Below are 13,679 nucleotides of genomic sequence, written 5' to 3'. Positions count from 1 at the left end.
TAGAAGGAAATCTGTGGAAGAAAATCCATGGAAGGAAATCCATGGTGGGAAATCCATGGATGGGAATCCATGGAGGGAGATCCAGGGATGGAAATCCGTGGAAGGAAGTCCAGGGAAGGAGATCCATGGAAAGAAATCCAGGGAGGGAAATCCAGGGAGGGAAATCCATGGAGGAAAATCCATGATGGGAAATCCACAGAGGGAAATCCATGGATGGAAATCCATGGTGGGAAAATCCATGGTGGGAAATTCATGTGAGGAAATTAATGGTGGGAAATCTGTGGAAAGAAATCCATAGAGGAAAATCTGTGATGGGAAATCCCTGCATGGAAATCCATGGAAGGAAATCCAGGGATGGAATTCCACAGTGGGAAATCCATGGAAGGAGATTCATGGTGGGAAATCCATGGATGGAAATCCATGGAGGGAGATCCATGGTGGGAAATCTGTGTAAGGAAATCCATGGTGGGAGATCCATGGTGGGAAGTCCATGGAAAGGAATCCATGGATAGAAATCCATGGTGGGAAATCCAAGGAGGGAAATCCAAGGAGGGAAATCCAAGGAGGGAAATCTGTGTGAGGAAATCCATGGTGGGAAATGCATGGAGGGAGATCCATGGTGGGAAATCCATGGAAAGGAATCCATGGATAGAAATACATGGTGGGAAATCCATGGTGGGAAATCCATGGAGGGAAATGCATGGAGGGAGATCCATAGAAGGGAGATCCATGGTGGGAAATGCAGGGAGGGAAATCTGTGGTGGGAAATCCGTGGTGGAAATCCATGGAGGGAAATCCATGGAAAAGCAGCGCTCCATGGAATAATGGGAATGGAGGTGTGGGATCTGGACCCCGCTGTCCCCTCCCTGCAATGTCCCCAAGCTTGGGGACGTTCCCTCACCCGCTGGCGCGTTCCTGCCGCGTCTCCTCCAGCTCCCGGCTGAGTTTTTCCAGTTCCTGGAACGCTTCCAGGATTTGGGAATCGGGCGCGACGCTCCTCAGCAGGATGGAGCTCTGGCGCTTCGCCTCCTTCTGCTGGACCAGCATCTGGGAGCACAGGTGTCACCTCGGTGTCACCTCCTTGTGTGTCACCCACTTCGGTGTCACCCTCTGGAGGGGCTGGCAGTGAATCCCAGCCAGCTCCATGCAGGAAAACCACAGTGGGAGAATCCTGGGATCATCCCTTTCCTTTGGGATCACCCCATTCCCTCAGGATGGGTGCCAGGGATGTGCTGGGCCACCCCATTGTCACCTCTGTGCCACCCCCAGCGGTGTCCCCAACCCCTCAGTGTCACCTCAGTGTCACCTCCTGGAGGGGCTGGTGGCTCCACCCCGAGAAAGCACAGCGGGAGAATCCTGGGATCATCCCATTCCTTTGGGATCGCCCCATTCCATCGGGATGGGTGCCAGGGATGTGCTGGCCCACCCCATTGTCACCTCTGTGCCACCCCCAGCGGTGTCCCCAACCCCTCAGTGTCACCTTCTGGAGGGGCTGGTGGCTCCATCCCAGCAAACCAAAGTGGGAGAATCCAGGGATTGTCCCATCCCGATGGCATCACCCCATTCCCTCGGGATGGGTGACCCCACTGCCACCTCCGTGCCACCCCCAGCGGTGTCCCCAAGGCCCTGGTGGCACCTGGTGGGCGAAGGCCTCGGCGTGGCAGCGCAGGTCCTGCTCCAGCTCCAGCTGCTCCAGGGCCTGGCAGTAATCCTGGGTGACAATCTGGGACACTGCGGGGACAGCGGGGTGGCACCGGGGAAAGGGCAGAAAAGGATGGAAAAAGGGGTGGGAAAGAAATAGGGGAAAAGATTTGGGAAATGGGAGGGAAAAGGGTGGGGAAAAGGGGTGGGAAAGGAGTGGAAAATGTATGGGAAATGGAGGAAGAAAAGGCAGGAAAGGAGAAGGAAAAGGTTAAAAAGGGTGGGAAAAAGGGGAAAAGATTTGGGAAATGGGAGGGAAAAGGGTGGGAAAAAGGATGGGAAAGGGTGGGAAATGGAGGGAAAAAAGGGGTGGGAAAACGGGGAGGGAAAGGTGGGAAAGGGGGAAATGAGGGGTGGGAAATCAGGGAAAAGGGATGGGAAAAATGTGGGAAATGGGGGAAGAAAAGGCAGGAAAGGAGAGGGGAAAGCTTAAAAAAGGGTGGGAAAAGATTTGGGAAGTGGGAGGGGAAAGGGGTGGGTAAAAAAGGTGGGAAATGGGGGAAAAAAGGGATGTAAAAAGGAGATGGGAAATGGGAGGGAAAAGGGTCAGAAAAGTGTAGGAAAAAGGGGGAGGGAAAGGGGGGAAACGAGAGGTGGGAAATGGGGAAAAAGGGGGGGGAAGGGCAGAAAAATGGAGGAAAATGTGGAAGGAAAAGGGGAGAAAGTGGAAGAAAAGTGTGGGAAAAGTTTGAGAACGGGAAGGAAAAGGGTGGGGAAAAGGATGGGAAAAAGGGGTGGGAAATGGGGGGAAAAGGAGTGGAAAACGGGTGGGAAATGGAGGAGAAAAGGCAGGAAAGGAGAAGGAAAAGGTTAAAAAGGGTGGGGAAAAAGGGGAAAAGATTTGGGAAATGGGAGGGAAAAGGGTGGGAAAAAGGATGGGAAAGGGTGGGAAATGGAGGAAAAAGGGGTGGGAACACGGGAGGGAAAGGTGAGAAAGGGGGAAATGAGGGGTGGGAAATCAGGGAAAAAGGGATGGAAAAAGTGTGGGAAATGGGGAAGAAAAGGCAGGAAAGGAGAGGGGAAAGGTTAAAAAAGGGTGGGAAAAGATTTGGGAAGTGGGAGGGGAAAGGGGTGGGTAAAAAAGGTGGGAAATGGGGGAAAAAGGGATGGAAAAAGGAGATGGGAAATGGGGGGGAAAAGGGTCAGAAAAGGGTAGGAAAAAGGGGGAGGGAAATGGGGGAAAAAAGGGGGGGAAGGGCAGAAAAAAGGTGGAAAATGTGGAAGGAAAAGGGGAGAAAGTGGAGGAAAAGTGTGGGAAAGGTTTGAGAAATGGGAAGGAAAAGGGTGGGAAAAAGGATGGGAAAAAGGGGTGGGAAATGGGGGGAAAAGGAGCGGAAAACGGGTGGGAAATGGAGGAAGAGAAGGCAGGAAAGGAGAAGGAAAAGGTTAAAAAGGGTGGGAAAAAGGGGAAAAGATTTGGGAAATGGGAGGGAAAAGGGAGGGGAAAAGGTTGGGAAAAAGGGGTGGGAAATGGAGGGAAAAAAAGGGGTTGGAACACGGGGAGGGAAAGGTGAGAAAGGGGGAAATGAGGGGTGGGAAATCAGGGAAAAAGGGATGGGAAAAGTGTGGGAAATGGGGGAAGAAAAGGCAGGAAAGGAGAGGGGAAAGGTTAAAAAAGGGTGGGAAAAGATTTGGGAAGTGGGAGGGAAAAGGGGTGGGTAAAAAAGGTGGGAAATGGGGGAAAAAAGGGATGGAAAAAGGAGATGGGAATGGGAGGGAAAAGGGTCAGAAAAGTGTAGGAAAAAGGGGGAGGAAAAGGGGGGAAACGAGGGGTGGGAAATGGGGGAAAAAAGCGGGGGAAGGGCAGAAAAAAGGTGGAAAATATGGAAGGAAAAGGGGAGAAAGTGGAGGAAAAGTGTGGGAAAGGTTTGAGAAACGGGAAGGAAAAGGGTGGGAAAAAGGGGTGGGAAAAAGGGGAAAAGATTTGGGAAATGGGAGGGAAAAGGGTGGGAAAAAGGATGGGAAAAAGGGGTGGGAAATGGAGGGAAAAAAAGGGGTGGGAACACGGGGAGGGAAAGGTGAGATGAGGGGTGGGAAATCAGGGAAAAAGGGATGGAAGAAGTGTGGGAAATGGGGGAAGAAAAGGCAGGAAAGGAGAGGGGAAAGGTTAAAAAAGGGTGGGAAAAGATTTGGGAAGTGGGAGGGGAAAGGGGTGGGTAAAAAAGGTGGGAAATGGGGGGAAAAAAGGGATGGAAAAAGGAGGTGGGAAATGGGGGGGAAGAGTCAGAAAAGTGTAGGAAAAAGGGGGAGGGAAAGGGGGGAAACGAGAGGTGGGAAATGGGGGAAAAAGGGGGGGGAAGGGCAGAAAAATGGAGGAAAATGTGGAAGGAAAAGGGGAGAAAGTGGAGGAAAAGTGTGGGAAAGGTTTGAGAAACGGGAAGGAAAAGGGTGGGAAAAAGGATGGGAAAAGGGGGTGGGAAATGGGGGGAAAAGGAGCGGAAAACGGGTGGGAAATGGAGGAAGAGAAGGCAGGAAAGGAGAAGGAAAAGGTTAAAAAGGGTGGGAAAAAGGGGAAAAGATTTGGGAAATGGGAGGGGAAAGGGCGGGAAAGGGGTGGGTAAAAAGGGGTGGGAAATGGGGGTGAAAAGGGTCAGAAAAGTGTAGGAGAAGTGGGGAGGGAAAGGTGGGAAAGAGGAAATGAGGGGTGAGAAATGGGTGGGGGAAAAAGGGTCAGAAAAGTGTAGGAAAAGGGGGGAGGGAAAGGTGGGAAAGGGGGGAATGAGGGGTGGGAAATGGGGGAAGAAAAAGCAGGAAAGAAGGGGGAAAATGTTAAAAAAGAGTGGAAAAAGGGGGGAAATGAGGCGTGATAAGGTGGGAAAAGGATGGGGAAAGTTTGGGGGTAAAAGAGTGGGAAAAGGATGGGGAAATTTTGGGAAATGGGGGAGGAAAAAGTGGGGAAGGGAGGAAATGAGGGGTGGGAAAGGGGGGAATGGGGGGTGGAGGAAAAAGGGAGGGGAAGGGCAGAAAACAGGTGGAAATGGGGGAGGAAAAGGGGGGGGAAAGCGGAAAAAAATGTGGGAAAGGTTTGAGAAATGAGGGGGGAAAGGGCGAGAAGTGAAAGGAAAACGAGGTGGAGGGAAAGAGTGGGAAAGGAAGGGAAAATGGTGGGAAAAGGGGGAGAAGGTGGGAAGTGGGGTGGGAAATAGGTGGGAAAAAAAGGAGAAAAAGGAGGGGAAAAGGGGGAGATGAAGGTTGTGCCACCACGGGCACTGGGGCCGTTGGTTTGGTGGCACTGGTGGCACTGGAGGGGACATGGGGACCCTGCTGACCTCTCTTGAAGGACCTCAGTGCCCTCTGGCTGGCGGCCAGGGCTGCCCGCAGGCGCTGCTGCTCCTCCCGCTCCAGCTCCAGCTGTGTGGGAAAATACAGGAAAATATGTGAGAAATCCGGGAAATATCCGGGAGAAAATCCGGGAGAAAAGAAGTGAAAAATCTTCAAAACAGCTGTGAAAATGTCATGAAAAATCCGTGAGTAATCAGGGAGAAATCGGGGAGAAAATGTGTGACAAATCTGTGAAGACTCAGTGAAAAATCTGGGAGAAATACGGGGGGGAAAATGGGGAAAAGATCAGTGAAAAAATTAGTGAAAAATCTGGGAGAAAATCCGGGAGAAAAATCTGTGACAGATCCTCAAAAATCTGTGAAAGCGTCATGAAAAAATCTGTGAATAATCAGGAAGAAAACCAGGAGAAATCTGGGAGAAAATCTGTGACAAATCCCTGAAAACTCGGTGAGAAATCTGGGGGAAATCAGGGGAAAAAATGGGAAAAAAAATCAGTGAAAAATCAGTGAAAAATCTGGGAGAAAATCTGGGAGAAATATGTGAAGAATTCGTGAAAAAATCCAGAAGAAATCCAGGAGAAAATCTGTGAAAAAAATCCAGGAGAAGTCCACAAAAATTTAGTGAAAAATTTAGGAAAAAATCTGTGAAAAGGATGGGAGAAAATTCGTGGAAAAATCCATGAAAAATCAATGAAAAAATCAGCAAAAATCTGTTAAAAAATCAGCAAAAATTTGGGAGAAAATCTATGAAAAAAGTGCAAAAAATCCGCAAAAAGCGTCTGAGAAATCAGTGAGAAATTAACGAAAATCTGCGTAAAATCAGTGAAAAATCCCGCCCTGAGCTCTGGGATGTTGGGGGGGCTTAATCCCAAAAAAATCCAAAAAAATCCCAAAAATCCCCAATTTGGAAAGGGGGGTTTGGGGTGATTTTGGGGTACCTGGGTGTGCAGGTGCTGCAGCTGTGCCTGGAGGACCCGGTGCTGTTCCAGGAGCTGGGAGAGATTTTCCTGTGGAGCTGGGGGAAAAGTGGGAATGAGGAATGGGAAATGGGGAAAAAGGAGAAAAGGGGGAAAAAGGGGGGAAAGGGGGGAAAAGAAGGGGAAAGGGAAAAAAGGTGGGAAAGGGGAAAAAGGGGGGAAAATGGGAAAAGTGGGGAAAAGGGGAAATGGGGGGAAAAGGTGGAAAAAGGGGGAAAGGGGAAATGGGAGGAATCAGAAGTGGGGAGATAAAAAGTGGAGAATGGAGGGAGAAAAGATTGGGAAAGGGGGAATTGAGAGGTGGGAAATTGGGGTGGGAATGAGGGAAAGAGGGGGGGAAAGGGAGGGAATGAGAGGTGGGAAAGGGGGAAAATGAGGAAAAGGGGAAGAAGGGGAAAAAGGGAAAAACAGGGAAAGTGGAAAAGGATGAAATGAGGAGTGGGAAAAGGGGGGAATAAGGAGTGGGAGAGAGAGAGAAAAAGTGGGAAATGAGGGGGGAAAAGGTTGGGAATGGGGGAATTGAAAGGTAGGATTTGGGTGGGAAAGGGAGGGAATGAGAGGTGGGAAAGGGGGAAAAGGGGGAAAAGGAGGGTGGGAATGAGGAATGGGAAAGGGGGAAAAAGGAGAAAAGAGGGAAAAAAGGGGGGAAAGGGGGAAAGGGGCGGAAAAGGGGGAAAAGGGGGAAAAGGGAAAAAAGGTGGGAAAGGGGGAAAAGGGAAAGATGGGAAAAGTGGGGAAAGGGGGAAATGGGGGGAAAATGGGAAAAGTGGGGAAAGGGGAAATGGGAGGAATCAGAAGTGGGGAGATAAAAAGTGGGGAATGGAGGGAGAAAAGATTGGGAAAGGGGGAATTGAGGGAAATTGGGGTGGGAATGGGGGAAAGAGGGGGGAAGGGAGGGAATGAGAGGTGGGAAAGGGGGAAAATGAGGAAAAGGGGAAGAAGGGGAAAAAGGGAAAAACAGGGAAAGTGGAAAAGGATGAAATGAGGAGTGGGAAAAGGGGGGAATAAGGAGTGGGAGAGAGAGAGAAAAAGTGGGAAATGAGGGGGGAAAAGGTTGGGAATGGGGGAATTGAAAGGGAGGGAATGGGTGGGAGAGGGAGGGAATGAGAGGTGGGAAAGGGGGAAAAAGGGGGAAAGGGGGATTGGGAAATGGGGGGAATGAGGAGTGGGAAAGGGAGATAAAAAGTGGGAAATGGGGGGGAAAGATTAGGAAAGGGGGAATTGAGAGGTGGGAAATTGGGGTGGGAATGGAGGAAAGAGGGTGGGAAGGGGAGGGAATGAGAGGTGGGAAAGGGGGAAAAGGGGGGGTGGGAAATGGGGGGAATGAGGAGTGGAAAAGGGAGAGAAAAAGGGGGAAATGGGGGAGAAAAAGATTAGGAAAGGGGGAATTGAGAGGTGGGAAATTGGGGTGGGAATGGGGGAAAGGGGAAACAGGGTGGGAAATGGAGGGAATGAGAGGTGGGAAAGGGGGAAAATGAGGAAAAGGGGAAAAAGGGGAAGAAGGGGAAGAAGGGAAAAACAGGGAAAGTGGAAAAGGATGAAAGGAGGAGTGGGAAAAGGGGGGAATAAGGAGTGGGAAAGAGAGAAAAATTGGGAATTGAGGGGGGAAAAGGTTGGGAATGGGGGAATTGAAAGGTAGGAAATGGGTGGGAAAGGGAGGGAATGAGAGGTGGGAAAGGGGGAAAAGGGGGAAAAGGTGGGTGGGAATGAGGAATGGGAAAGGGGGAAAAAGGAGAAAAGAGGGACAAAAGTGGGGAAAGGGGGGGAAAAGGGGGAAAAGGGGGAAAGGGAAAAAAGGTGGGAAAGGGGGAAAAAGGGGGGAAAATGGGAAAAGTGGGGAAAGGGGAAATGGGAGGAATCAGAAGTGGGGAGATAAAAAGTGGGAAATGGAGGGAGAAAAGATTGGGAAAGGGGGAATTGAGGGAAATTGGGGTGGGAATGGGGGAAAGAGGGGGGGAAAGGGAGGGAATGAGAGGGGGAGAAGGGGAAAAAGGAGGGTGGGAATGAGGAATGGGAAAGGGAGATAAGTGGGAAATGGGGAGGGAAAGATTAGGAAAAGGGAAATTGAGGGGCGGGAAATTGGGGTGGGAATGGAGGAAAGAGGGTGGGAAGGGGAGGGAATGAGAAGTGGAAAAGGGGGAAAAGGGGGAAAAGGAGGGTGGGAGTGAGGAATGGGAAAGGGAGATAAAAAGTGGGAAATGGAGGGAGGAAAGATTGGGAAAGGGGGAATTGAGAGGTGGGAAATTGTAGTGGAATGGGGGAAAGGGGAAACAGGGTGGGAAAGGGAGGGAATGAGACGTTGGAAAGGGGGAAAATGAGGAAAAGGGGAAAAAGGGGAAGAAGGGAAAAACAGGGAAAGTGGAAAAGGATGAAATGAGGAGTGGGAAAAGGGGGGAATAAGGAGTGGGAGAGAGAGAGAAAAAGTGGGAAATGAGGGGGGAAAGGTTGGGAATGGGGGAATTGAAAAGTAGGAAATGGGTGGGAAAGGGAGGGAATGAGAGGTGGGAAAGGGGGAAAAGGAGGGTGGGAATGAGGAATGGGAAAGGGAGATAAAAAGTGGGAAATGGGGAGGGAAAGATTAGGAAAAGGGAAATTGAGGGGCGGGAAATTGGGGTGGGAATGGAGGAAAGAGGGTGGGAAGGGGAGGGAATGAGAGGTGGGAAAGGGGGAAAAGGGGGGGTGGGAAATGGGAGGAATGAGGAGTGGGAAAGGGAGAGACAAAGGGGGAAATGGGGGAGAAAAAGATTAGGAAAGGGGGAATTGAGAGGTGGGAAATTGGGGTGGGAATGGGGGAAAGGGGAATGAGAGGTGGGAAAGGGGGAAAATGAGGAAAAGGGGAAAAAGGGGAAGAAGGGGAAGAAGGGAAAAACGGGGAAAGTGGAAAAGGATGAAATGAGGAGTGGGAAAAGTGGGGAACAAGGAGTGGGAAAGAGAGAGAAAAAGTGGGAAATGAGGGGGGAAAAGGTTGGGAATGGGGGAATTGAAAGGGAGGGAATGGGTGGGAAAGGGAGGGAATGAGAGGTGTGAAAGGGGGAAAAGGGTGGGAGAAAAGGGGGAAAAGGGGATTGGGAAATGGGGGGAATGAGGAGTGGGAAAGGGAGATAAAAAGTGGGAAATGGGGGGGAAAGATTAGGAATGGGGGAATTGAGGGGTGGAAAATAGGGAGGAATGAGGAATGGGAAATGAGGGGGGAAAAGGTTGGGAAAGGAAGAATTGAGGGATGGGAAATTGGGGTAGGAATGGGGGAAAGGGTGGGAAAGGGAGGGAATGAGAGGTGGGAGAGACGGAAAAGGGGGGAAAGGGGAAAATGAGGAGTGGGAAAGGGGGAAAATAGGGGAAAAAAGCGGGGAAAAGGGGGAAAAGGGGAAAGGGGGTGGGAAATGGGGAATGAGGAGTGGGAAATGGGAAAAAAGGGGGGAAAGGGGGGTGGGAAATGGAGGGGAATGAGAAGTGGGAAAGGGAGATAAAAAGTGGGAAATGGGGGGAGAAAGGTTGGGAAAGGGGGAATTGAAGGGTGGGAAAAGGGGGAGAAAAAGAGTGGGAAAGAGGGAAAAAAGGGCAGTGCAGCCTCCCAGAGCTGAGCCCCCCTTGTCACCCCATCCCAGCTCTGTCCCAGTATCCCGACTGGAATCTGTGTCTGCAATGGGATCCGGCGGGAATGAGGCGTGACTACGGGGTGGCATCCCTGGGACACCCCAAACACCCCCCAAAGATCATCCTGGTGAAGCCCCAAAACAGATAGCCTTTAAGAAATAATGAGTTAAAACATAGAATGTGAGGCATTTGAAGAAAGCATAGCATTAGGAAACACATAAAGCAATAAATCAGCTAAAGCATGAAACACAATGATAAGAAAGAGATAGGGATAGGGGAACTGATGGGCTAAGCCTGTTCAGAGCCAACAATGTCAAACTGACCCTAAAAACTTTGCCAAGCCATAGAGACCAAGCCAAGTACACCGGGAATTGACCAAATTAGGAGAGGAGTTCAAAAGTTTAAGGAGGAAGACTCATCAGGAGACCCCAGCCCATGATGAAGGCAACTGGAACGACCACCAAGATGATCCTCAAAAGAGGTGTCCCCGCCCACGCTCCGCCTACACCACGCCCCATATGAATATTCATGCAAAGATATGATGATGTATATGATCTGATGCAATCTTATATCCAAAACTGTATAAAAGCTTGCTTCTGTTACGGGAAACTCAGAAATCCATTTTGTGATTTCTCCGATGCGTCGCAATAAAATACCTCCTGCTTATCTGACTTAAGTTGAGTCTCTTAAGCAGTTATTCTCGCCTTTTGGGGCAAAATTCGGCATCACTGGGGACGGATCAGGGAATTTGGGATGTTCCCACGAGGTCCCCAGAGGCTGCCGAGAGCCAGAAGCGGCACCTTGGGAAAGGAGGATGGGAAAGGGGAAGCGCGAGCGGTGTCGGCGACTGCGGTTGGATTTTGGTGTCGCTTTCAGTTGATCTGACGCAAAACAGGACGTGGGAACAGCGCCAAAGGTCGGTGTGGGGACGGGCTGGGATTTGGGGACATTGGGAGGGGACAGCGGGGCAGAGTTGGGGTGGGTGGATGGGATGGATGGATGATGGATGGATGGATGGATGGATGATGGATGGATGATGGATGGATGGATGGATGGATGGATGGATGGATGGATGGATGGATGGATGGATGATGGATGGATGCATGATGGATGGATGGATGATGGATGATGGATGGATGGATGGATGGATGGATGGATGGATGGATGATGGATGGATGATGGATGGATGGATGGATGGATGGATGGATGGATGGATGGATGGATGGATGATGGATGGATGGATGGATGGATGGATGGATGGATGGATGGATGATGGATGGATGATGGATGGATGGATGGATGGATGGATGGATGGATGGATGGATGATGGATGGATGGACGGATGGATGGATGATGGATGGATGGATGGATGATGGATGGATGATGGATGGATGGATGGATGGATGATGGATGGATGGATGATGGATGGATGGATGATGGATGGATGGATGATGGATGGATGATGGATGGATGGATGGATGGATGGATGGATGGATGGATGGATGGATGATGGATGGATGATGGATGGATGGATGGATGGATGGATGGATGGATGGATGATGGATGGATGGATGGATGGATGGATAACGGATGGATGATGGATGGATGGATGGATGGATGGATAACGGATGGATGATGGATGGATGATGGATGATGGATGGATGGATGGATAACGGATGGATGGATGGATGGATGGATGATGGATGGATGGATGGATGGATGGATGGATGGATGGATGGATGATGGATGGATGGATGATGGATGGATGGATGGATGGATGGATGATGGATGGATGGATGGATGGATGGATGGATGGATGGATGGATGGATGATGGATGGATGATGGATGGATGGATGGATGGATGGATGGATGGATGGAGGATGGATGGATGGATGGATGATGGATGGATGGATGGATGGATGGATGGATGGATGGATGATGGATGGATGGAACAGAATTGGGATGGGAAGGAATAGGGATGATTTGGGATGAGATGGAATTGGGATGAAATGGGATGGGATGGGATAAAATGAGATGGCGAGGAAATGCCATGGGATGGGATGGGACACCTCAGTCTCACCTGGGAGCTGGGCAGGGGTGGGTGGCTCCTCCAGCGCCACCCCTGTGGTTGTCACCTCCTTTGGGGCCACCTCAAGGGTCCCTTTGGGGCTCCTGGCCAGGCTGATCCTCTCCAGCCGCGTGTTCTCCTGCTCCACCAGAATTCCAGAATCCCAGAATTAGGGTTCCCCCAGTGTGTCCCAAGGGTACCCACGAAGGGACAATTTTGGGGACCTGTCCCCATCCTCACCTGGGCACTGAAGGCCTGGGCTCGCTGTCGGCTCTGCTGCTCCAGCTCCACCTCGGTGTCCAGTGCCGCCAGCTCGGCCAGCAGCGCCTGCGACGCTGAGGGTGACACCGGCGGGGACACCGGGGGTCAGGTGCCACCAGCGTGCCCAGAGCCTGGCCAGGGCACCCAGGAGCGGGGCTGACACCGAGCCAGGGTGGGGATTTAACACAGGGAGGTGCCAGGGACATTGGGGACATGGGAATGGGACATTGGGATGGGACATGGGGATGGGACATTGGGATGGGACAACAGGAAGGGACAGGGGCCACCTTGCTCCAGCTGGGCCAGCCGAGTCTCGGTGTCATCTGGCACTGGATCCAGGGGCGAGTGCTGTGGTAGGAAAAATGGGAATGAAGCTCTGGGTTGGCATGGAATTCCGTTGGCATGGAATTCCGTTGGCATGGAATTCCGTTGGCACGGCCGTGGCAAATGTCACCGTGTTCGCACAGCGCGGCATTTGTCGCGGAACGGAATGGCCCTCGTGATGGAATTTGGCATGGAAGCAATTTTGTTGGGATGGGATGGCCCTTGGTGGGGAATTCCATTGGCATGGTGTTCCATTGGAGCAGGGCTGTTTGGCGCTGGCACCGCATTGGCACAGAATTCCATTGGCACGACATTCCAGGCCCCAGCAGGGCATTCTATCAGCATTCCATGGGGCACTGCCAGGGTATTCCATTGGCATTCCATCATCATTCCATTGGCATTCCATTGGCATTCCATCACCATTCCATTGGCATTCCATTGGTGAACACTGAGCCACCTGGACACCCTCAGTGCCAGGGACGCTGTGCCCGTGTCACCCCTGGAATCTGGGCACGGGGCACCCCTCCTTCATCCCCCCAATTTATGGGATCAGCAAGGGGGAATCCAAAGCAAGAGGAGCCTGGAAGAGGGAAAATGAGCCTGGAAGCGATACCTGTCCAAGGGCTGCCTCTTCCTCCTCCTCCTCCTCGCTGCTCCCGGACTCCATGATGGCTGCAGGGACCCAAGCCAGGACTGTGGTGACACCAGGGGTGACAGTGGGGGACAGGATGGTCCCTGACACCCCTGAGTGTCCCCTCTGCAGACTGGGACACAGCCCTGGAATCCCCAGTGTGGCACTGGGGACATCTCTTGTCCCCAGGGTCCCCGGCTCCCCCTGGACTGGTCCCACAATCCCTGATCTGATGGGGAACGTGCTCGGGAATCTGAATCCCAACCCCTTTTCCCAGGACAGGACCCTCTCCCCAGCCAATCCCCCAATCCTGAGGAGGGAAAATCCCTCCCAGGTCCCAAATCCCAGCCCCCAAACCCCACTCATGATGCTCCGAAAATCCCCAATCTTGAGAAGGGAAAATCACCCCCAGACCCCAAACCCCACCGGTGACCCCTCAAAAATCCCCAATTTTGAGAAGGGAAAATCCCCCCCCAGACCCCAAATCCCAGCCCCCCAAACCCCACTGGTGACCCCCCAGTCTTGAGGAGGGAAAATCCCCCCAGCCCCCAAACCTCACTGGCGACCCTCCAAAAAATCCTCCACGAGGTTCCCCCTTACCCGTGAGGTGTCCCCCGACTCCGTCCCCAATCCAGGCCATGCCTGGGGCCCCCCAAACCCCCGAGATTTTGGGGTGCCTCCCTTTCCCCGGCGCTGCCTCCTCGTTCCCCCCACAGGGAAGTGAAACCTCCCTCCCCTCCCTCTCCCCTCCCTCCTCCCGAGAGGCCCCGATCCCAAGGAGGGGAAGCGAAACCCACAGCAAGATGTTGGGATTTTCCATGGCGAGTTTTCCCCTAAAACA

General features: G+C 51.9%; 1 protein-coding gene across 1 annotated transcript; it reads right to left on the bottom strand.

Moving 5' to 3' along the window:
- Positions 1–897: 897 nt before the first annotated feature.
- Positions 898–13,504, bottom strand: LOC134434314 (shootin-1-like). Its single transcript, XM_063182991.1, has 10 exons — positions 13,439–13,504; positions 12,821–12,879; positions 12,171–12,231; positions 11,863–11,957; positions 11,635–11,761; positions 10,354–10,434; positions 5,921–5,997; positions 4,971–5,052; positions 1,637–1,731; positions 898–1,047 (listed from the first exon to the last, which is right to left on the bottom strand). The coding sequence occupies exons 1-10, from the start codon at positions 13,476–13,478 to the stop codon at positions 898–900; spliced, it is 867 nt and encodes a 288-aa protein (XP_063039061.1). The 5' UTR covers positions 13,479–13,504.
- Positions 13,505–13,679: the final 175 nt, after the last annotated feature.

Source organism: Melospiza melodia, unplaced genomic scaffold (genome assembly GCF_035770615.1).
Source record: "Melospiza melodia melodia isolate bMelMel2 unplaced genomic scaffold, bMelMel2.pri scaffold_341, whole genome shotgun sequence".
Taxonomy (NCBI): Eukaryota; Metazoa; Chordata; class Aves; order Passeriformes; family Passerellidae; genus Melospiza; species Melospiza melodia.
This window is presented reverse-complemented; position numbering and strand designations above follow the sequence as displayed.

Excerpts from the sequence above, each read along its gene's own strand:
- LOC134434314 (XM_063182991.1), bottom strand. The coding sequence starts at position 13,478 with ATGGCCTGGATTGGGGACGGAGTCGGGGGACACCTCACGG. Across the intron at positions 5,998-10,353 it reads TCCCATCCTCCTTTCCCAAG|CTCCACAGGAAAATCTCTCC; the intron begins GTGCCGCTTCTG and ends CTTTTCCCCCAG. Across the intron at positions 1,732-4,970 it reads ACTGAGGTCCTTCAAGAGAG|TGTCCCAGATTGTCACCCAG; the intron begins GTCAGCAGGGTC and ends CTGTCCCCGCAG.